This window comes from Phyllostomus discolor, chromosome 8 (genome assembly GCF_004126475.2).
Source record: "Phyllostomus discolor isolate MPI-MPIP mPhyDis1 chromosome 8, mPhyDis1.pri.v3, whole genome shotgun sequence".
Taxonomy (NCBI): domain Eukaryota; kingdom Metazoa; phylum Chordata; class Mammalia; order Chiroptera; family Phyllostomidae; genus Phyllostomus; species Phyllostomus discolor.
The window spans coordinates 105389251-105412099 of NC_040910.2; the positions used below are offsets into that span (position 1 = coordinate 105389251).

The 22849-nt window shown below is 45.1% G+C and overlaps 2 protein-coding genes across 2 annotated transcripts; both read right to left on the reverse strand.

Annotated features, from left to right (window-relative positions):
* Window positions 1-732: 732 nt before the first annotated feature.
* LOC114503065 (keratin, type I cytoskeletal 27) lies at window positions 733-5587 on the reverse strand. The gene is made up of 8 exons (XM_028520444.2): window positions 5060-5587; window positions 4497-4579; window positions 3752-3908; window positions 3306-3467; window positions 3074-3199; window positions 1475-1692; window positions 1207-1256; window positions 733-1056 (listed from the first exon to the last, which is right to left on the reverse strand). Exons 1-8 carry the CDS (start codon window positions 5501-5503, stop codon window positions 914-916), a joined length of 1383 nt encoding a protein of 460 aa, XP_028376245.1. The 5' UTR covers window positions 5504-5587; the 3' UTR covers window positions 733-913.
* A 3815-nt stretch (window positions 5588-9402) lies between these two features.
* On the reverse strand, window positions 9403-18918 carry LOC114503067 (keratin, type I cytoskeletal 28). The gene is made up of 8 exons (XM_028520445.2): window positions 17754-18918; window positions 17019-17101; window positions 15858-16014; window positions 13861-14022; window positions 13651-13776; window positions 10664-10881; window positions 9962-10017; window positions 9403-9696 (listed from the first exon to the last, which is right to left on the reverse strand). The coding sequence occupies exons 1-8, from the start codon at window positions 18324-18326 to the stop codon at window positions 9554-9556; spliced, it is 1518 nt and encodes a 505-aa protein (XP_028376246.2). The 5' UTR covers window positions 18327-18918; the 3' UTR covers window positions 9403-9553.
* Between the last annotated feature and the right edge of the window lie 3931 nt (window positions 18919-22849).

The following is a 22849-nucleotide window of genomic DNA, read 5'->3' on the forward strand; positions in this document are numbered from 1 at the left end:
ACCGCCGGTGCTACCGGTGCTGGTGCGGCCATCCGCCGCCGGCCGGTGCGACCAGCGCCCCCGCAAGCGGGTGCCCGTGCTCTCACAGCTTGTTGTAGCACTTCCCTTAGGATCTGTTCTTTGTTCTTTAGGTTCTGCCACAATCCTTGGTCCTCTGTTTTCAAAAATGCTGAAATATGTTGGTTGCTTGCCTTTCTACTCCATAGATTAGTCAGGATTTTCTCCCCTGAGCAGAGGAAAGCCAAATCTGCTCCTTCCTACTCCGACGCCATCTTAGATCTCCTAATATCAGTTTTCTTAAATGTAAGACTTGTTTTGTGGCCTAATATTGTGGAATTGACCACTTGCCCTATCCAGTCCCCCCAGCTCTCTCTCTCTCTCTCTTTTCCCTTCTACCTTCAAATATCACATTTATAGTTTTTTCTCCATTTGCAGGATGTTTCTGATTCTGCAATTCCTTATGTTCACTTCTATGAGCATGTTGCACTTAGGGACTCGATTTTATTAACTGTTTTATTCTCATTGCCAGTACTTAGTGTGTGTGTAATAAGTATTTAGAGAAGGAGGAGAAATTTCAAATTTTACAGAAATGTGAAAACGACTCCAGCTAGTTTGCTAAATTGACTCATAACTAGGGAAGGCCATTGAATTAAACAGAGTATGTTACAAACAAAATTCAGCTCTAGTTTGGGTTACGTTGACAATGTAAAGGTAGACCAGAACCAGGGACGATGACGTGCAACAGGAAGAACTTTTATTGAAACACCACCACAGAGGACCCCCCCCCCCACAAGTTACTATTCTAGAAACAGTTTGTCCTAATTCACTGGAAAAAAGCAGAAACATAAGAGGGCCCTCACTTAGGAATCTAGCTTCAGTTTCGGACTTTAACTTAAGGCCATCCCCTTGGGGCTCAGGAAGGCACCCTCTGTTCGCTCTTCGTGTTGTTGACCTTGGTGGCCTTCTCTTCCACGGTCTGAACTCTGGACGAGAGAACTTTACCACGAGGATCTATTTCTTCAACAATTGTTTTAACCACAGTGCCTTTCGATGAATCTAAAGGGACACAGAGGAATCGTTAGAATTTATCACATTCATAAAGGGGAAATAATGAACTCGTCATTTGAATCATACAAATATAATAATTAACTCATGCTTTGAAGCATACAAATATTCAGTGATGCTCAGCACTGGTTTTGTGCTTACCTTTTATCTCATTTCCTGGTCCTTTGTATCCTTTTGATTTAACGCAAGAGCTATAAAAATATGGAGAGCTTTTGTTAATTGTTTCACCCTGTGTTGTGCCGAGGAAACTGACAAATAGTGGTTTCAGCGGGGGGGAGCCTCGGATTCTTTAATAACTTGAGAAGGGGTTTAGGTCCATGTGATGTAGGTCATACATACTTTGTACTTGATTTCAAAAAGCCTTTAATAACCTTCAAAAAATAGTTCCCTCAATGGAAGCAGTACTTACCCATCTTCTCCATCTATCAGGCGGCAGTAGGTCTCGATTTCTTTCTCCAGGTGCACCTTGATGTCCAGCAGCTGCTCGTACTCCAGCTTCTGGCCCTCGGTCTCGGTCCGGACCTGGTGCAGCTGCTCCTCCAGGGCCCCGATCTGAGCCTGGATCTGGGCCAGCTGCGCGCAGTAGTTGCCTTCCGTCTCCGTCAGGGAGCACTCCAGGGAGTGTTTCTGTGGATCAGTGAGACAGTGGAGTAGAAAAGGTCAGTGTCCTTTTAGAGGAAGGCAAAGCACATAGGCATTTAAGAGAGTTGTTTGTACAGAATACAAACGACATTTACCAAAAAGATTCTACTCATCCAACATTAATTGTTGCCTTTATTATATGTCACAGTATTTTTTGAGAACAACACAGTTGGTGGAGGGTGTTGCTCACGTGCCCAGGAGTATTAGCAAAGCTGACGTGGGTTCCTCGTGGGGCTCAGTGCGAAGATAGCTCCCGCCCCCCGTGTAGCCTGTGCTTGTTGAGTCTGACACAGTTTGCCATTCCCCCCCAGAATAAAAGTCCCCCTTAACTTTGCTACCTCATTTCTAATCATGTGACAGCCTTGTCTGATGCGGAATGTAGCTCTTCTATTAAAAAAAGAAAGTCCTGTGGTGAACTGCACATTCTTTCCAGAAGTAGAATGACCCGAAGAAAAGAATGACCTTTTTTGGCTTTCAGTCATTTGATTCATTGGCTGGTGAACCCACGTGGAGTGCAGGGTCTGCCCCACGGAGGAAGGCTTGCGTTCTCTTACACGGAATGAAGGCGCAAGCATCTCACCCTTTCATCTGCAATAATTTGCACATAAAGTCCCACTTTTATATACGCCCACAACCTCTGTTTTGGTGGATCAATCTGGAGGTTTACCAGCAGTGTGAGACAAGTCTAGACGGAGGAGGTAGAAAATTTGGACAGAAGTTATGGCTCCTTTGTGTCCCGCCGTGGGACTCTGGGAAAACTGCCTCACTTCTTTGAATCTCAGGTTCTCCTTTTGGAATTAAGGACCTGAACGGTCGAGGCTGCCCCACCCAAGCCCCAGGGCTGTGGCGGACTCGTGTGGGTGAAAGTGCTGGGCAAACCCTTAATAAAAAAGGTCATTACTACCATCCTGCCTGTTCGGCCTTGTGGGCGACCTTCACACCTCTCCTCTGCTTCCTGTGTGTGCCACTCAAAAAGGACCTTCTAAGTGTCTGTAATTAAGTGGCCAAAAGGATGTGCTGGACGAAGAGGCCGGGAGGGGTGCAAGCGTGTTTCTGCACCCCATGGGCTGGTTTCTGACCTTCCGACTTGGGAGAGAAGATTCAGGGTGAAAACTTGCTTTTTGGACTATCTCCAAATAACTGTATCTGTTAATTTCTAATATTTCACAATAATTAGCGTCTAAGTGTAATTTTCAGGCAGAGAGGATTCTATCGTGCAAAATGCAAGTGTGTCTTATTACAGACATAGTAATTAATAGGTAAAAATGAAAGTGAGGACTATCGTATGGAAGAAAACGCTCTTCCAATTTTTTTCTCAACTTCTAAAGCAATTTTTTAAAAAAATTAAAATAATTTTTTTGCTTACTGTTGCTAAGAGGGACTGAAGTTCAATCTCCAGGGTTTGAAGAGTACGTTTCATCTCAGTAAGTTCATTTCGAGCTGAGGTGTTGGCGCCAGCGTCGTCGGAAATCTGCTGTTGCAGCGTGGCGCTCTGAAACGTCAGGAGTCGTGTTAGGGCCGGGCCTGGTCAGCACGCGGCGGAGGGGGGGGCGGGGGTCCAGGGCCGAGGAAGCGCGCCAGCGCTAGCGGGGCCTCACCTTCTCGTTGAACCAGGCCTCCGCGTCCCGGCGGTTCTGCTCGGCGAGGGCTTCGTACTCAGCCCGCATGTTGTTCAGCAGGACCGTGAGGTCCACCCCGGGCGCCGCGTTCATCTCCACGTTCACGTTGCCCCCCGCGGCGCACTGCAGAGCCTTCATCTCCTGGGGAAAAAGAGTGTTTATGACCATGTTAGGATGTGAATATTTTTAAAGGAGCCAGAAAGTTGCGATCCATATAGTGGATCTTTTTAGAAACTTTTTTTTTTTTAGGATTCATTTCTTTAGAGGGAGGTGAGCAGACACATTTAAAACAGCCTAAGCCAGATGGAGAAATTGACAAGTTCCTTCTGGGAATCGATTTAAGACATCCCATGTGCCGTCTGAAATTCATTTTTAAAACCTGGGAGGAAGGCAGACTGTGAGGTCCGGGGAGACAGAGCACCTACCTCCTTGTGGTTCTTCTTGAGGTAGGCCAGCTCCTCGCTCAGCGTTTCCAGCTGGATCTCCAGGTCCGTCCTGCACAGCGTCAGCTCATCCAGGACCCTGCGCAGGCTGTTGATGTCTGCGTCCACGCTCTGGTGAAGGGCCTGCTCGTTTTCAAACCTTGGGAAATGTTAGAAAGCGTTAGCCCGTGAGTCACATCACTTTTCAGGCCATCCTACAACTCAAAGCAAACTTTGAGGTCAAACTGTTCCAGGGGCGTCCAGCCTTTTGGCATCTCTGGGCCACACTGGAAGAAGAAGAGTTGTCTTGGGCCACACGTTAAATACACTGTGACACAAAATCACACACACACACAAATCTCACAGTGTTTTAAGTAAATTTATGATATTGTGTTGGGCCGAGTTCACAGCCATCCTGGGCTGCATTCCGGCCCTTGGGCTGCAGGTTGGACACCCTTGGAAATATACTCAAAACTTCAGTAAGATTGCCCACAATGCAGTGACTTAATTTTTCTGAAGCAAGAGAGTGGAAATAGTCAAAATTTTCTTTCATATGATCTTGACATACATTTGTGCCAGCCCCCAAATTTCCCGCGTAAAATACACAATTCAGCTAGTCATTCTAATATACATTTCGTTTAAAACGAACAAATAGAAACGGAGAATTGAGCCAACTTCAAATAGCCTAAATGAAAGAGTGAAATGCTTGGCTAGAACTTTTTTTTAGCTTCTCTTCGGCTCTACTTACTTGAGCCTGAAGTCATCCGCTGTTAGCTTCGCATTATCGTTCTGCAGGACGACGCTGGCGTTGCTTGTAGTTGCAGAAATGATCTGATAAAGGGAGGGGAGTGAAGAGTGAGGAAACAGGTTTTGAAAGTTCAAATTTCCTTGCAAAAATGTAACCTATGAAATAATAGTAATATTTCTGGCATTCTGTCTCCAATACTAAGATAGTTCTTTTTCGAATGGGAAATGAAAGTATGGCCTCTTTTATTCTCCACCCCACCCATTAAAAACCAAAACTTTTTCTATGGAAAAACTTATAGATAGATAGCTGGAGACACTGGGTAGGTTTTGATATTTTAATATTATTAAAAGCATAAGCATGCATGCCTTGTCCCAGGTGCCAGATGTGACATGTTCAAAGATTAGAATTGTAATATGAACTATTTTTAGTATTCATAACGAAGGACCGAAAGTTAGAAGCTTGAAGCGGAGCTCTGCTTGCGGTATGTGACCGCTTAGTTTGTGTGTGTGCCCGTGGCTAAATACTCTCGCTGGTCTTGACCTTCACGGCATTGTGTTTCTTACCTGGTTCTTCAGGTCGTCAATGATTGGGAGGTATCTGCTATAATCATGATCGAGACCGCGGCAAGAGCCAGGCCCAAATTTCTCATACCACCCTTTGATCTTCTGCTCCAGGTCCGAATTGGCCTCCTCTAGCGCCCGCACGTTGTCCAGATAGGAGGCCAGGCGGTCGTTGAGGTTCTGCATGGTCACCTTCTCGTTGCCCGAGAGGAGTCCGTGCTCATTCCCCGTGAAGGCCCCGCAGAAAGCACTGCCCCCGCCAAGCCCTGCCCCATAACCTCCCGCAGAGGAGTTGCCCCCAAAGGCACAAGAAAAGCCACTGCCAGTGCCCGGCACACCACACGCGTTTCCAGCCCCGAAGCCGGCTCCCCCACCAGACAGCCGCACGGAGCCCACGGCCCCGCAGGAGCCCAGGCGCCTGGATGCAGAAGAAAAGCGCACAGACATGGTGTTCAGAGAGGAGAGCCGGGGCCTGGAAGGGAGCTCCGATGGCGAATGTCCTGCCCAGACAGCCCGGTTGGTCTTTATATACCCATTCGCAGGGTGTCTCTCCACGAACCCTGCTACCCATAGCCAGCTCACCGTGGAATTATTCATAATTGCGTGATGTTTTCTTAATGAATGACTTTGCCCTGCTGTGTCCACTTCTGTAGGTGGATAGTTACCTGGGGGTTATCTGTTATCTCTGAAATGGGACAGGGAGGAGTATTATCCACATTATTATAGTGGCGCATTTCAAATGTGGTGTGAGTAAGGCTTCCTGTCTTCCAGGCGTCAGGAGTATAAAATTCTTGTAAGAATAAAAAAGCGTGATAGACAAACTTCGCTTTCTTTTGATTCAACCAACAACGCTGCATTTGCTACCAGCAGGTGAGTATCGTAGTTATGGCTCTCTCTGGATAGTATGATTTTTCTTTCAGGTGTGTTGAAAGTAATTTTAAGACCGTGGTCTCACGGTACCACAGGAAGGAGGTCAGGTCTTCAGTGAGAATGAAAGAATTAAATGGACTCTTCTTTGATACCCCATCCCTCCCGAGTTACCATTTCATCTCCGCTGGTTTTCTGTCTAAACTGCGTTGCTAACCCGGTTAAGTCAGGGCATCGGTTAGCCTGTCTGGGCCTTAGTTTCTTCTGAACATGAACTAGACCGTGGCCTGTGTGTTCTCTTGTATTTCTAGATTTCTGGGATTTTTACATTCCTTCCTTGCATTATTTCTAGAAGAATTTCTGTGTTCACTTCCTCCATTTTTCACCTCTTACTCACTGCTGGATTTTGGCCCCACCACTTTATGAAATTGATGTCTCAGAGATTGCTAATTACCCCGCATCGCCATCCAGTCATCATTCCTCACATTTGTTCTCCTACGCCCTCTTGGACACATTTGATACCAACTACTCCAGTTTTACTGACTTTGGAACGATTGCTTTCTGAGAATACTTCTGTATCTCTCTTTGTTCCTCTTCTTTCTTCCATTCCTAGTTTCTTGCTCTAGAATTTGCCATTCCGTACAGTTCTGCACCTGGTGCCCCTGTTTTGTACTGTCCCTGGGTGATCTCATCCCTCCTCGGCCCCAGGTGAACGTTCTAAATACACATCTTTCGCACTGGCCTCTTCCCCTTTCAGGGCGCACCCTTTACTCCACCCTCCAGACGTTTCCACTTGGATGCTCTGTCGTGACTTCCAACTGAACACGCAATTGCCTTGGCATCAAAATTCGATCTTATGCATCTTTCTCCATTAGCTGCTGGTGGAGTTACCTTGAGTCATGCTTAAGATTACTAAGAAATCTCTAATTGCTGTGATTTTCGACCAGTTTCCATCCGGGAACTCAGCAGGTCGCCTTGAGTCTACTTCTGCCGTGTCTCTAGAAGCATTTTTCTCTTCCATTTTCCTTGTCACTGTCATTGTCTTGCAGCTCACTTAGTAGGACCTTAACTGGGTTTCTGTTTTCTTTCCCCATGGTCCTTAAGTAGGTAGGGGCCACGGCATTATTCCTGAAGCACAACACCAGTCATGAAAGAAGTTGGGCCCTTGAGTCAGATGTATCAGCATTCATATCCCCGTTCTGCCGTTTTCTAGCTGTGGGACCAATGCAAAGTTCATTCATTCTGAGCCTTGGTTTTTCACTTCTTTTTTTTTTTTAATTCTCCCATTGGCTTTAGAAAGAGAGGAAGGGAGGGAAAAAGAGGGGGAGAGAAACATCAGTTGGTTGCCTCCCGCACACACCTTGACCAGCGACTGAACTTGCAACTCAGGCATGTGCCCTGACTGGGAATCAAACCTGCTACCTTTCGGTTTATAGAATGATGCTCCAACCAAATGAGCCACGCCACCAGGGTGGTTTTTCATTTCTAAGATGGAGCTATTAGTACTTGTGTGTTGTGAGGCTATTAAGCAACAGTAGTTTAAACATGTAAAGCACCTATGCTTTTCAATAATATGTAGTCACTAAGTATTTCTTCCCTTCCTCCACTCTCCTCCAGTTTAAAATCCATTGATGATAGGTTAGATGAAGCTCGTTTGCCTGAAATTTATGACTCTTTTTTTAAAGATTTTATGTATTTATTTTTAGAGAGAAGGGAACAGAGGAGAAAGAGAGGGAGAGAAACATCAGTGTGGGGTTGCCTCTCACATGCCCCCTACTGGGAACCTGGCCTGCAACCCAGGCATGTACCCTGACTGGGAATCAAACCGGTGACCCTTCGGTTCACAGGCTGGGACCCAACCCACTGAGCCACACCAGCCAGAGCTTAAGACTCTTCTTGATGTTGTTTCTATTTAACTCACTTGTCCATTCTTTTATTTTACTACTTTCCTTCCCTCCCTTTTGTCTTTGTTCATGTCTCCATTTGAGAGTATTTAAAATCTTTGCCAAGAATGACTGACATCACCTTCAATTATACAGATTGAAAATGAAGTTGCTAAAAATAAAAATTTCATGACCTAATAAGTGAATTTGCAGAAAAGCCAGAAAAATCTGTTGTCTAATCAAGAAATCACATTAATAAAGCATTATTATTGTATTACATAAAATTACCACATAAAATGTTATTTTTTGCAATTTGTAAGTTAACGTTATTATATATGTGTAGCTATTACAAGTATTGTATATTCTAAGTAATAAAATATTTTTAAGGAAAAATGTGGAAGAGAAAACAATGATATTTAAGTGCCTTTAATGGACATTTTTCTTGGTTTTTGAACAAGAGGCTCCACATTTTCCTTTTCGCTTTGAGCCCTGCAAATTATATTGCTGGTTCTGTGTGTTGTACATTTGGGAAGTTATTTCCCCATGAATTTCTAGTAGTTGCTTCATTTGATGACTTTTGGCTCAGGATGTTGTAAATATCCCATCTGTTGCCACTTCTTTGAACTCCCATGAGACCCTTGGGCTGTTGGGTAGAATTCCTGCCATCCCTGGAGCTTCTCTTTAGACTCAGGCCATATACTAGAGAAATAAGGAGAGCTGCTCCCCTTCTAGTTAGGGAATGTCCTATGTGTCGGATATCCCTGCCATACATTTCGATCCTGAAACACAAAGACACCAGAACCATAATATTCCTCAGTGTCATGAGATTTTAAGTTCTAGAGCAGGTGTTGGTGGTTTGAGTCTGGTTTGCCACCTGACTTTGCACAGCCCATGAGCTAAGAATGGTTTTACATTTTCAAGTGGTTGGGAAAAATCAAAAGAACAGTGCTTTGTGACATGTCAAAATTATTTTCAGTTCAAACTTGTGTCCATAAATAAAGTTGTATCGGGACCCAGTCGTGCTCACTTGTTTATCTGTGGTCCACGGCTGCTTCTGCTATGATGGCTGAGTGGTTCAAACAGAGACATTATGACCTCCATAGCTTGAAATATTTACTATCTGGGCCTTGACAACAACAAAAAAAGTTTGCCAATCTTTGCTCTAGAAAAGAATTCATTAACACAAGGCTCATTGCTGTGGATCTTTCCAGAGCTAATCCGGATTACAGGAGAGATGGTGTCCTGGGCAGCAGCATCTGGATCTCCAGAAGAGTTGGAGATGGGATCAGTGGTAAAAACACCAGAAATGCGCCATCTAGGGGTAGACTCTTAAAGCACAGGAGAATTTCTGAAATTTTCCAGATGATTTGCCCAAACAAAAAATGGTGAGATTTGAAGATGATGCCTACTGAATGTTTAATATTTAAATGTCATGTGGCATTGAACTATCATTCAAAATTAAAATACATTCCATCAGTGTTTTCCTGTGAATCATACATAAAAAATAAATCTCAAATAATTATTTATTAGTCACGAGTGAATGCAAATAACTGTACGTCAATTTTTTTTATTTATTTGAAAATAAACACCCTTCTTCCTGTAAAAGGTAACTAAGAAAACAGGGTTTTTTTTCCCCTAAGGAATTTATCTTTAAGAGTAGAAAATGTTTTCATTATCTCCTTGATATTTAGAATAATGCAGTTGTGCAGGGTCCTTCCCCAAGTTATTCTTTTCTCAGAAGTGATGGCTAGAAAGAAAACCTTTGTTCTGTCTTGCCGCTGGTCATTTTGGATGTCTTTTCTTCAATGGATTGGATCCTTGAGGAAAGGACTTTACCGCGTTGATCTATCTCTTCAACCACCGTCTTCACCAGGGTCGTTTTGGATAAATCTAGAAATAGAACGTAAGTGAATGCACATAGTCAACACACAAGATTACATAACAAAAAGTTCAACTGCTGCTTGCCGTATAGCACATTGTGTATACTTTTGGAGAGGGAGTAAGCACAGATTTATAAGAATAGCTTGGAACAGTTTTATTAAAGGAATCTTTTATGTTCCAAGCTAAGCACTTTAGTTAAAATTGTTTAAGTACCATTTGTTGCCCTAGTGTGTGACTGCCATTTGCTGCAGTAGAAATAACTAGATGTTATTACCTTTAGATGAATTCCCTGAGCTTCCTGATCCAAAGCCTTTTGATTTGGAGCAGGAGCTGTAAAAAACAAACGAACCAACCCAGTTTATTTTTTTAAAAATATTTTTGTTTATCATGTGAGAAATAGTTATTGAATGGATAGGGGAACATGAACTCAAGTGAACTTTGTATGCTAAAGACAGATGTTAGTTTTTTTTTAATAAAGGAAAATAGAATTTTGGGGGGGCGGGTAGGAGCTGAGAGAAATTAAATGTCATCTAAAGAGAGGATACACCTTGTTTCCATTTGATTTTTAAACTCACAAATTTAAACTCAGGGTGGATCTATATCTTGTCTGTTTGTCTTTCTCTCTCCTGGGGGTTTACACAGAGAATGTTTATTTCGAAGCAGCAGTGATATTAGGAATGAGCTGAAAGATGGATAAAACCCAGAGGGAGATGTTGGGAGAATCTGGAAACCCACAGTAACTAACATGGACGATAAATGGGGGCGTCTTCAGGGATGACCCGGGTCATGAAGGCGGACGAGGAAGAGGCTGTGGTGTATGAAACAGGGGGAGAGAGGGCTGCAGAGGCAAGAGGCGAACATGCTGTGCTGCTGTGGGGATAAAGGAGAAAAGGCTCGGAGGCGTGGAAGGTGAACGGACGACGCGTGGTTGTGGTTTCAGATAGATAAAACCGGATTTTCACACGGTGCTACTTACTTCCCATCTCCGTCTATCAGGCGGCAGTAGGTCTCGATTTCTTTCTCCAGGTGCACCTTGATGTCCAGCAGCTGCTCGTACTCCAGCTTCTGGCCCTCGGTCTCGGTCCGGACCTGGTGCAGCTGCTCCTCCAGCGCCCGGATCTGAGCCTGGATCTGGGCCAGCTGCGCGCAGTAGTTGCTTTCGGTCTCGGACAGGGAGCACTCCAGGGAGTGTTTCTGAGGACATAAAAGATGTCAGAGCAAGGGATGAAGGCACTTGGAGGGCTGTGCACACCAGTGTTCCCCAGCAAAAAGCAGTACTGCTCCTTAGGTGAAATTTCTGGGGCTCGTCACAGTGAAATGGGAGGTGGAGAGGAAGGGGAAGGGCCTGTTCACGGGTGGTGGGGGAGGGGTAGGCCTGCTAGATGACCCGGCATGAGATAAAGGACATTTTCGCCCTAAGACTTTTGACTGTCTCAGTGAACATTCCTGACATGTAGGTAACATTCCCTATGATGACCAACCATATCAAATGTATGATAGGACACTTTTTCAGGCAGCCCAATACAAAATCAGTATTGGAAATCTTACACCTTGAAATTACATATTTGTTGTTGGGTTGCCTATTGTTTTTCAGTCTTATTCCGCTGCGGTCCTCAGAGGTCCCCCCCCCCCCAACGTTCCCAGGTCTCTGAGCTGTGCTTCTTTTTTTAACCGGTCCTCGATGTCCTACGGCCCATCAAAGGCCTTTTCTTAAGCTGAGATCGAAATGATGCCTTTACAGGGGTGGGATTTCAAGACAAGCGGTATGTTTAATAACACAGCGCAGGTCATTATTGCAACACCACTCTTATGAGTATGATGCCTCCTCATTTCTACTTCCATAGCCTGTAATTTGTCTTGTCATGTGATCCCTACTTCAATTAAAGTCATTTTCCTCTTCCCCTTATCCTGTATAAATACACCTGGGTGCTTATTATTTCTTCTGACATTAGTTATTATCCGAATGTCCACCCCCACCTTTCCACTCTTTTATTTTCCTTTTCATCTTGTATGGAGCAATTTATTTCTTCTTCTTCTTCTTCTTCTTTTTTTTTTTTTTTTTTAGCAATTTATGACTGTTTAAAATAAAACTTACTTATCAAAGAAATGTGTAAGCCTCTGTCTCTTTCATCACATATTCTAGGGTGTTGGGCCCAAGTATTTACGTGTTAAATTCATTTTATTTTAAAATATATTTATTTCTCCTCCTTATCGCAGCTACAGCACTGTACTGGTTTAAAGTAATTTTCGTGTATAGTGCTAAATGTATTACCTATGGACTTGATTCTAAGGCTGTAAAGAGGAAGTTATAAAGTGTGTATCATAACCGGCAGATGTTGGGTCTAACAGGCTGATGGGCGCATTACGTGGGTGGTGCTGGGCTCTCCAGAGGAGAGGATTTGGACGGTGACCGGGATGGTAATGAGGAGGGGGAGGCAAGAAGTGGCAAGGTGTCAGTGAGGTGTGTGCTCAGCTGTTCAAAACTTTAATTTCCTTGATGATGTGTCCTCATAGGGTATAGCCTTTCAAGGTTGTTAATACTCTAAAATAAGAGGGCAAAGCATCTCTACCCCACAGCCTTCTGCTGCAAACGTGGGCCTGAAGATGAGGAAGGAGGACAGGATGAACTTGGAAGCTGGTGTACTATAGAAAGCATGTGAGGCCTTTATCCATTTAGACAACTGCCACTTTACACATGATTGGTGTGCAAAAATATAGGAGATTATGCTTGGGATCCATCTATGACAAAAGGATCTCAGGTATGGAAGTGAGGCTCTGTGCCACCATTATTCTAGAATTCATGTATGTTGTATGTTAAAAGGGGTTTTTATTGTGGATTCTCTCATGGGCCCAAACTGCAGTACTGGACTGGCTGCATAGACCCTAACTACTTTCTAAGTCCTTGTTTCTATGTGAAAATGCTTAAATTCTGATCTGGGAGCTTAGGAATTCCTTTCCTTAAACATGGCTCAGACAGGCGGCGGGAGGGGGCGGGATTGGTACACAGGGCACAGCCCGGGAAGAGGCCCTCAGGGTTTGAGTTGTCGGAGATAGGGGAATGGGCAAGAGAGGAGGGTTCCGGGGGCTCAGAGTGGCCCGGAGGGTCCCGGGTACCAGCCCTCAGTGGTGACCAGGGTGAAAAGAGGGGCATGCTGGTGAAGTTGGGGTTATTCAGTGGTAAAATAAGTCTCCAGTGTAAATACTACAAGCACTGCACCTTTTCAGCTAAATCAAAATCATCTCATTGTTTTGGGTCTTGCTTTCTTAGCTTACTGTCCTCATTTGTGTAATGGTGGCACTTTTCTTTGTGTTACAGACTGGGATGGTGACAGGGGACCCCTGGGCCACATATGTGCCATAATCCTCAAAATCAAGGCTTTTGGGTCCTGCCAGCCAACACTCTAGAGAGGAGGCTGGTTTTAGTGGGTTGTCTCCAGGGTAACCTCTAAAGAGTCGGCCTGGTTCTGCGGGGTGTGCGTGGAAGCGACCTCTGTCCTGGATCCTGTGGTGATGCAAAGCCTACCGGTGTTCATGCAGAATCAGAGAGGCACCCTCTTTTCCTCTGCCCGATGAAAAGCTCGCTGTGGCTTTTAATAGGCTTTCGTCATTACTAGGAGCCGCGGAGGACGCTAACTCTGCCCTGTGAGCTCGCCCGATGGAAGCCTGCCCCTCAGTTTTCGGGTGGAGCAAAACAGCCCACCGCCCGAGGTCCAGGGCTGAGCTGAACTAGCTGAGGCAGGAACTCATGAAGGCGGCACTGAGCACCCTCCCGGGAAGAAGCCCTCAGTGGCCTCAGGCAGGAAGAAAGCCCTGTCCGTCTCTCTTTCTGCGTATCTCAGGGTCTCCCCTTCCTGCTCTTTCCCAGACGTCTTTGTAGATAAAGCTATGAACAGGGAGAACCGAAGGGTTTCAGTGAGGCTCCTTCGAATCCCCAAATGCAGGCTGCCTTGCGCCGTCACCTACCATTGCCAGGAGGGACTGCAGCTCTATCTCCACCGTCTGCAGGCTGCGTTTCATTTCGGTCAGCTCGGTCCTGGCCGAGGTGGCTGCGCCCGCGTCGTCGGAGATCTGCTGCTGCAGCGTAGCGCTCTGGAGGGCCGGGCGGGCGCAAAGGGGTTAACCGAGTGCGCACGCTCCGGTGGGCGTGAGCAGGGCGGCTTGGGGGGGCCTCACCTTCTCGTTGAACCAGGCCTCCGCGTCCCGGCGGTTCTGCTCGGCGAGGGCTTCGTACTCAGCCCGCATGTTGTTCAGCAGGACCGTGAGGTCCACCCCGGGCGCCGCGTTCATCTCCACGTTCACGTTGCCCCCCGCGGCGCACTGCAGAGCCTTCATCTCCTGCAGGGAAAGGCGGGCCTGGCTTTAGGGGCCCATTTAGGGTCACCTGCAGTCTACAGCTTGAGAACACTTTCCCTACGTGTTGCTTTGTGTCTCAAAGGTTGTGGTTTAAGTTCCAGCGGACAATGAAAGGCATGAGATCTTTAAAATGGACTTATCTGATCCATAGGCTGATTATCTATGGAATTAACAATATGCTCATTAAAACAATCGCAAACAGCAACACAACAAAGGGTCCGCATCTCCAGAGACGTGTTATATTCTTTTAAGTGAGAAGGGGATCCAAAGTCCAGAGAGGTATTAGGCACATAACTATTAATTAAATGTCAGGGAGTTTCTTCAGGGATGTGATAAAACACTGGAAAAAAGCTAAAACAAAACAAAACAAAACTAAAAAACCCTAAAAAAAAATCCCTGTCTCATGAAACTCTCATACAAGGGACAAGAACTATCATTCATTAGCGTTTGTGAATGCCAGGCACTATTTTAAGCAGTTTACATGCCTGGACCCAGTCAGGTGTTTTGCCCTCTCCGGATGTGGTATGTACGATCACCCAAGATTCTTAGTACTGAAAGGGCTGGGATTCGAACACTCCGAGATCTGAACAGGGTGCGTCCTCTGGCTCCAGAGAGTCTGCTCTGAGCCCCTGCACTCTGTGGCTTCCCTGTCCTGGGACGCATCCTAGCCGGAATCATTAAACGGTCTGACGCACTCGAAGAACAGACTTCTGGACACATTAGCCTATCGGTGACCTGGACTTGGTTCCTTAGGGAGCTGACCTTTTTCATTAGTCACAATGTTTGACGGATGGCCATCTCTGCTTTCTTAAGCCATCTGGGTACGACCTGAGACTGGTGGCTTTCCAGGGTCCAACAGGGACAGAAGGTTTGTTTGCGTTGCCCGAGGACACCGCTGATTACCGTAAGTTCTTTTCATGTTTGGGGGGCTTTGTGCAGGATTGCCATGAAGAAACATTTTCATTGCTATCAAAGTTTTGAACGTTGAAGTGCTTAGAGTTATCGTAGGGACCCTGGTCACTGGTGAGGGTGGTAAATGGGACATTCTCAGGGGATGTGGAGATATGAATGGCTCTGTGTTCCCACCCTCAGTGCGTTCAGAGGCACCTTCTTTCAGTGTGTGTGTCTTTAAGGGGGACAGTGAGCCCCGCTGCCACCCCGAGCCTGTCTGAATGCCCACGCCAGGCTGCACTGCTGTGGGCACCCTGTCTGTGCCTGATGATGTCTCACACTCGGTGCGTGGGCTTCTCACTCTCCGGCTGATGCTGTGATGGCCCGACCCTTCCACCTCCCTGCTCTGGGACACTCGCTGCCCTCCCTGGTTCTCTTCTATTTCACTTCCCTTTTGAGTTTTTCCTCCTTCCCCCCTCTCCCATAATTTCCTCCTTTGGGAGCAAGCAGATTTGGTGTTTGAGCCTTTTCTAACCAATGGTGGGGTACATCCTGTCCTAGGTGGTCTTCTGAAAATTTCTCATCTGTGGTTTTGGAGACTTTTGTAATTACTTTTGGGATAGTAATTTTTTTGGAGGGTTTGAAGTTGCCTGGTGTTATGTGTCAAATAATGGAGCTATTATTGGTTCAATAGTCAAGTAAACCCAAGCTCACTAAGGAGAGAAAACATTGGCAGATCAAATGATTAACATTTATTATGTTGGGGAACGAAGTTAGAAAGGCAGAGTGGCAGCAATGAAATTCTTTCTTTCTATGCCTTGGTGTTGGTTGAATGAGCATGCATCACTAGTCTAACTTCATAGTCTCCCCCAAAGTGTTTAAAATGTACAGGATTGTGATGTGACTGGAAGTCAGGCTTCTCCTACCTGTTCGTGGTTCTTCTTGAGATATGTCATCTCTTCACTCAGGGACTCGTACTGCAGCTCCTGGTCGGTCCTGCAGAGCGTCAGCTCGTCCAGCACGCGCCGCAGCCCGTTGATGTCAGCCTCCGCGTTCTGGTGAAGCGCCAGCTCGTTCTCGTACCTGAGACGCGTTACGTGAACATCAGCGCGAGTGAGGCCGCTTCCAGAGACAGAGCGACAAGCCTCCGTTGCTTTCCATCGAAAGTTAGAAATTGAATTGAGACTCTTGCCCTGGCTGGCGTAGCTCAGTGGATTGAGCGCAGGCTGTGAACCCAAGCATCGCAGGTTCGATTCCCAGTCAGGGCACATGCCTGGGTTGCAGGCCATGGACCCCAGCAACCGCACATTGATGTTTCTCCCTCTCTCTCTTTCTCCCTCCCTTCCCTCTCTAAAAATAAATACATAAAATCTTAAAGAAAAAGATTAGCAAGTGACTCTTAAAAAAAAGACTCTAAATATTGTAAAAGTGCACAGAGAAGGCCATTCTTCCCTCCTCTCACCCAGTTCTGTGGAGGATAAATCTGCAGCTATTTAACCACACAGATTCCAATGGCGTGTCCCAAGGACATAAAAGTACCATTTTAGAATTTCATCTCAGTGAATATTTTTACTTAGTCAACAAATGTTTGTAAACATCTTTGTTCTCGGCACTATTCTAGATAGGCATAGAAATGCAGTGCCATTTTTGTCCCAACAATGTAATAAATATGTAAATTATGAGTATACCGGGTGGAAGTATTATAACATGCATTATATCATATTATAGTTTTATAACATGCATTGCTTCCTTTAATCTCTTAGGTTGTACTTTATATTTTTAAATTTATTGATTTTTGGAGAGATAAGTAGGGGGAGAGAGAGAGAGGGAGAGAGGGATTTGTTGTTTCACTTATTTATGCATTCATTGGTTGATTCTTTGACTCTTGTGGGTGCCCTGGCCGGGGATCGAACCTGCAACCTTGGCATATTGGGACAATGCCCTAACTCACTGAGCTACCTGGACAGGCTTAATCTCTTAGGTTGTACTTAATTCTATTTGGGAAGAAACTGAAATTGAAATTTTTATTTAACAAAGTAAATAGATAAGAAACTTCTTCTAGAGTGTGATTATTTTCTATCACTTACTTTAACCGGAAGTCATCAGCGGCCAGCCTGGCATTATCAATCTGCAGAATGACATTAGCATTAGCAGCTGTGGAAGAGATAACCTAGAAGAAACCAGACGGAAGAATACAACAAATGCATCACCTTTATAATGTATTACTTTAGGAGATAAGAAATGTTAGACAGTTAAGCTTTTGCATAAAAATCTGACTTTCGGCCCTGGCTGGCGTAGCTCAGTGGATTGAGCGCAGGCTGCGAACCAAAGTGTCACAGGTTCGATTCCCAGTCAGGGTATATGCCTGGGTTGCAGCCACGGCCCCCAGCAACCGCACATTGATGTTTCTCTCTCTCTCTTTCTCCCTCCCTTCCCTCTCTAAAAAAATAAATAAATAAAATCTTAAAAAAATCTTTCATAAGTAACAACCAATATGTTTAAAATTTAATTTAAAAATACAGGTATGGTTTATTTTCTCTCATAGACTCATATAACTTTAGAACATAATACTTTCTTATCAATGAATATACTTCAAAATGAACAATGATGGAATTACTAATGTTTTGCTACACTGAAATTCATGAATCAAACTGCCTATATTTGACTAACAGGAAGAATGATTAGCAAAATAAATAATAAATAAATACAATACAAATGACAGGTAGCAGTTACGAGGCACTTCCTGTTGTCATTCTGTGTCTTTGGTGAGGTAATTCTTGGTTTCAGATACTTTGCATAGTTTCAGATTTGTGATTTCTCACCTGATTCTTAAGATCTTCGATCATCAGGTGGTATCTGCTATAGTCAAGTCCACGGCAAGATCCAGGGCCGTATTTTTCATACCAACCCTTGATTTTTCTCTCGAGTTCAGCGTTGGCCTCCTCCAGAGCACGCACGTTGTCCAGGTAGGAGGCCAGGCGGTCGTTGAGGTTCTGCATGGTCACCTTCTCATTCCCTGAGAGGAGGCCTCCTTCGCTTCCAGCAAAGCTGGCACCGGCAGCATTTCCAAAGGCGCCACCAGCATGGCTTCCACCGGGAACACTGCCCAAGCCCCCTCCCAAGCCACAGGAAAATCCACTTCCAGCGACAGAGCTGCCGCAGGCGCTGCCGCCTGCCAAGCCTGCACCCGCGCTGGATGGCCTGACAGATCCACTTCCAGACCGCAAGCAGACAAGCCTGGACCCACTGGAAAACCGGAGAGACATGGTGGTGTGAGGAACGTCCACCCTGTCTGCAATGCTTGCGACTTCAATGAAGAACAGAGTGTTGTACACCGATGGTTTCTTTGGGCTTTTATACGCAACGATCGGGATGTTTCTGTTTGAGCTGTGCATGCCAAAAAAAAAAAAAATGGCATCATTCAGATTAGCATAAAATTATGTATAATTGGATGATTTAAAAAGATTAATGTCTACCGTCCCTCGCTATTGCTTTGGGGTGTTTGTTATCTTAAATATAATGGGGTTCATTCTATATTAAGTTCATTACTTTAATTTTAACTTCTAATTTTGAGTGAGTAATCCTTCACTTTCATCTAGACCCTAGGACTATCCCATCATTGTCTGGCACAGGATATTATAAAGTTTTCAAAGTTGAGTGAGCCTGTAATAGGGTGCTATCAGCTCCAGCAAAGTCTTAATGACCAGAAAGGTATATGAAGAACCATTACCAACAGAAACACGTATTTCATCCCATTAGAGCAAAACCCATGATATTTAAAAAATACAATCCTGGTAACCTCTTTGGTCTTACCAGGATGATAAAATCTGTTGATTACCTTGAACAATAACTCGAATATTGACTGATTCATTTATTGAACACGTACAGCCACTGTGTCTGGTGTTCAATGCTAAAGGCAAAAATAAAGACGTGATGCTAAGTGCAGAGATGAAAGAGATACGGTTGCAATTTTTAAGGAATGTGTGGGTAGGACCGGACTGGGGCTCGCAGGCCGTGTATTAGGTACGTGGATGTGGAGCTGGGGGCGGAGATGAGGGAAAGGGGAGGGGGTAAGGAGAGGCGGAGGAGGGGGCAGTGAAGGATGAATGAAGGGAGAAGAGGGAGAGGAGACAGGGGAGGGACAGGATAGGATGTAGGAGCAGATGTGGGGTGGGGAGAAAGACGGGAATGGAGATAGGGGAAGAATGGTCAGTTTCCCACAGAAAAGTTGCTAGGCCAATTTGGGAGAAAAGTACATGAAGCAGTTCATGATATTAAAAAATATCTTTTAAATTGAACCCAGAGAGGCTTGCAGAAAGTGTCCAGATTTTTGTGAAAGTGTGGATTAAAAATGGTTCCACCAGGTCAGTTTGTTGAGGCACCAAAGGAGATCACGCTTAGCGGAGGGTCTTGCAAATGGCACACTGTCCCTGAAGGGCCGACATCACTGTTACTGCTGTTGTGATTGTGTTACAAACTGGGTGTGCGTGTGTGTGTGTGTGTGTGTGTGTGTGTGTGTGTAGGGGGCTCGGGGGAGGTCAAGCTGAGAAGGAAGGCGAGGTGAGCAAGGAGAAGTGGCCTGAGAAATCTCCTCTCGAAGCAGAGGTTGGGGGCGGGGTGAAGCAGGGGCCGGGCAGGAGGGACCGCTTTCAGGCTTGGGCGTGGCGTCAGGTGTAAAGTCGTTTTGTCGCCAGCACAGGCTGGGCATCTCCTGGAACTGTGCTGGCACCAGCAGCCTGAAGCCTGGTCAGCTGCTACTTGTCACCAGCAGTCACGTGGCCTTTACATGCTGCTTCCGGGCAAAGTTGTACGATCTTTCTTCGCTGCAAAGAGCTTTAGATATTGCCTAGTCTCGCCCCTTTATTTGGCAGGTGAGGCAGCTGGGACCCAGAAACCTCAAACCAGTTGCTCAGAGTCACCGGGCACATGCCAGGTAAAGACGTGGCGTGACGTGTGAAGATAGCGTTGAGATCCTGGTACCACGAGCGCAGTTGAGATACGTTCTAAATGAGCCACGCTGATACAAATGCCCACTTTCAGTGTTGTCGTCAACAGTACTTAACGTGTCACATAAAGTGTAAAATCATTCTTCTAATTGTTACTGAATTATTGAATCAAAATATTGAAGAATTGGACTATTATAAAAGGAATGATAAATCTCTTCAGTACCTGATTATTAACTGTAAATAGTAATAATAATAATAATAATAATAATAATAATACAAGTTATGGGTGTAACGTGCCTTCACCCTGCACGTGTGAAGACAATATTCCCAAAAGAACGTTTGTCTCAAAAAAGGAGAGAAGCCTAAGTTAAGGTGAGTGGTTACTCCTCTGTCAGCATCACAGCCTGCAATCCCACATTAACTGCTCTTGCCCCTGTCCTTCTACTTCCACCAGGGGGCAGTGCTCACCTTCAAATGGATCGGAACCTTCGCTTTGAAGCTCGGGAATAACCACGTTGAAATGCCTGCTTATAACCACAAAATGAGCTCGTTCCCTAATTCCCGCTCTCAAGATGCAATCTAGATGGTAAATGCTGGATGGGTCTTGTTTAGTTAACCTCACTGTAGCTATTTCCCCTAAGTTGACTATTACAAAGTTTCTTTTCCGCCCCAAAGTATCAAGTGACCATGAACACCCAAGTCAGGTGCAAAGCTTGAAGGCCTGTAGCAGCATAAGGCAGAGTCTTTGGGCAAACAAGCTTTTGCTGTTTAGCAGGATTCCACACGAGCGCCAAAAATGGGCTCTGCCGGTCCCATTGGACACTGTCCTGCTTAAACAGCAGGACTCTGGAACAGGTGTAAAATCTGCACGGGTATGTACAGGATTTTTAAAAACATTTTATTTATTTGTTTTTAGAAAGAGGGGAAGGGAAGGAGAAAGAGAGAGAGACATTGATGTGGAGAGAAACAATCGGTTGTCTCTTGTGCCCCCCACTGGGGACCTGGCCAGATACCCAGGCATGTGCCCTGACTGGGCATTGAACCAGTGACCTTTCCGTTCACAGCCAGCACTCAACCCACTGAGCCACACCAGCCAGGGTGACAGGATTTTTTTTTTTTGATCAATAACTATATGATAAATCTATGTAATAGAAATAGTGACCAGTAAAGTTAACAGGTTTTTTTTTTTACTATAATACTAGTGTTCTTGTTAAATCAAATTGTTTAGACTGACTGCCTTTATTAAACTGTAGTTTTGGAGTCCAGTAAAAAAAAGTAGTTTTAAAAAGTAGTTTTTGTCAGTTTTATTGAGATATAATTGATATACAGCGCTGTGTAAATATGAGGTATACAGCATAATTATTTGACATACACATGTTGCAATACAACTACCACAGTAAGTTTAGTGAACATCAACCAAGAAAGTAGTGCCTTATCAGAGAGAAGTGACTATAAAGCATTGTTTAAGGAGATACTGGAAAGTGGAAAACTTGAGTCAACAGGACCACCATCGCTCAGACCTTTCAGGAAGGGAGGTTTGGCTCCCCCACCCAATCAGATAAAGAGCTCTGACCTGCTGAGATTCTGGTTTGTGAATGAATGGGCAGGAGAGACAAAGCTTCCTAACACTGAGCTCTTCAGAATAAGGAGAAGGGACCCAATACCCTGGGTCCCAGGGACTTGGTTAACTGTGTTGGACAGTAAGTATTTTAAAAGGCAGTGTTCTTGAACAGCAGTCAGCATATACACAGCCGGTGTTCGAAGCCCGGTGGTGTGCTTCAGGGCTTCACCGGGTGGCAGGGTGGGGCTCCAATAGTGAACCTCGGAAGACTGCTCCCCCCACCCACCCCTGCAAAGAGTGGCCAGCACATATATGATAGGACATCTGGACTAACGTGGAGAATCTCTGAACTATGGTAATATTTGGTGCCAGGCAGGTCATGGAAACTTGACTCTAGGGAAATTTATTCACATGGAAACAGGGCTGCAGTCATCCATTTGGGGTACAGAGAGTAGGGTTTACCTAGCGGGAGTCCCCAGTAAATGGCTTGGGGACCAGGGCTCAGGTCCTTGGGAAAACTGCAGCTCAAATCGGGAAGGATGTTGAAGAATGCCACTTGTTAGACCCGGGACACATCAGGGAACATACGGTAGCCTCAGGGGCAGAGAATACCTCCAGCCCTGACCCACCCCATATAGTAGCAGAGTATGAAGTAGTGTCATTTGGGTTTTTACCCGCTGAAGGATGTGCTGATGGGGTTGACCCTACAAGTACCAGATTTTTAGTACTGATCCCTGGGCATGGTTGCAGAGGCTAAAACCTGGAGGTGTCCCTTTGGTTAAACTGGCATCACCATGGCTTGCGAGTGCTTCTCCCGTTCATCTGATGGACACCGCATGATTCTGATATGATTCCACTGTGCTAGATAGAGAACACTGGAAATCTCTCTTAAGCTGTATAGCAATTGGGCAGAAGTAACATAGTAATGGGAAGGAAATATGGGCAGGTAAATGGGAGAAGTCAGGTAATCAGAAAATGTGAAATTTCCAATTTACTTTATTTTGGGGGTCTTAGTTGAGATATTTCAGAATTTCCAGACTTGAAATTATTATTATTATTTTTTAAGATTTTACTTATTTTTAGAGAAGGGAGAGAGAGAGAGAGAGAGAGAGAGAGAGAGAGAGACATCAATGTGCGGTTGCTGGGGGCCATGGCCTGCAACCTAGGCACATGCCCTGACTGGGAATCGAACCTCCGATGCCTGGTTCGCAGCCCATGCTCAATCCACTGAGCTACGCCAGCCACAGCGAAATCATTTGAAGACAGAGCTTTCTATATGTTGTGTGTCTTTAAGAAAGAATAAACCTGGTGACTTGTGGACTTTTTACTCAGTAAGACTGCAGATACTGGTCCAACATTCCCACAAGATTAAAAAATGTATTCAGACAAATCATAACGACAATAACTCTCT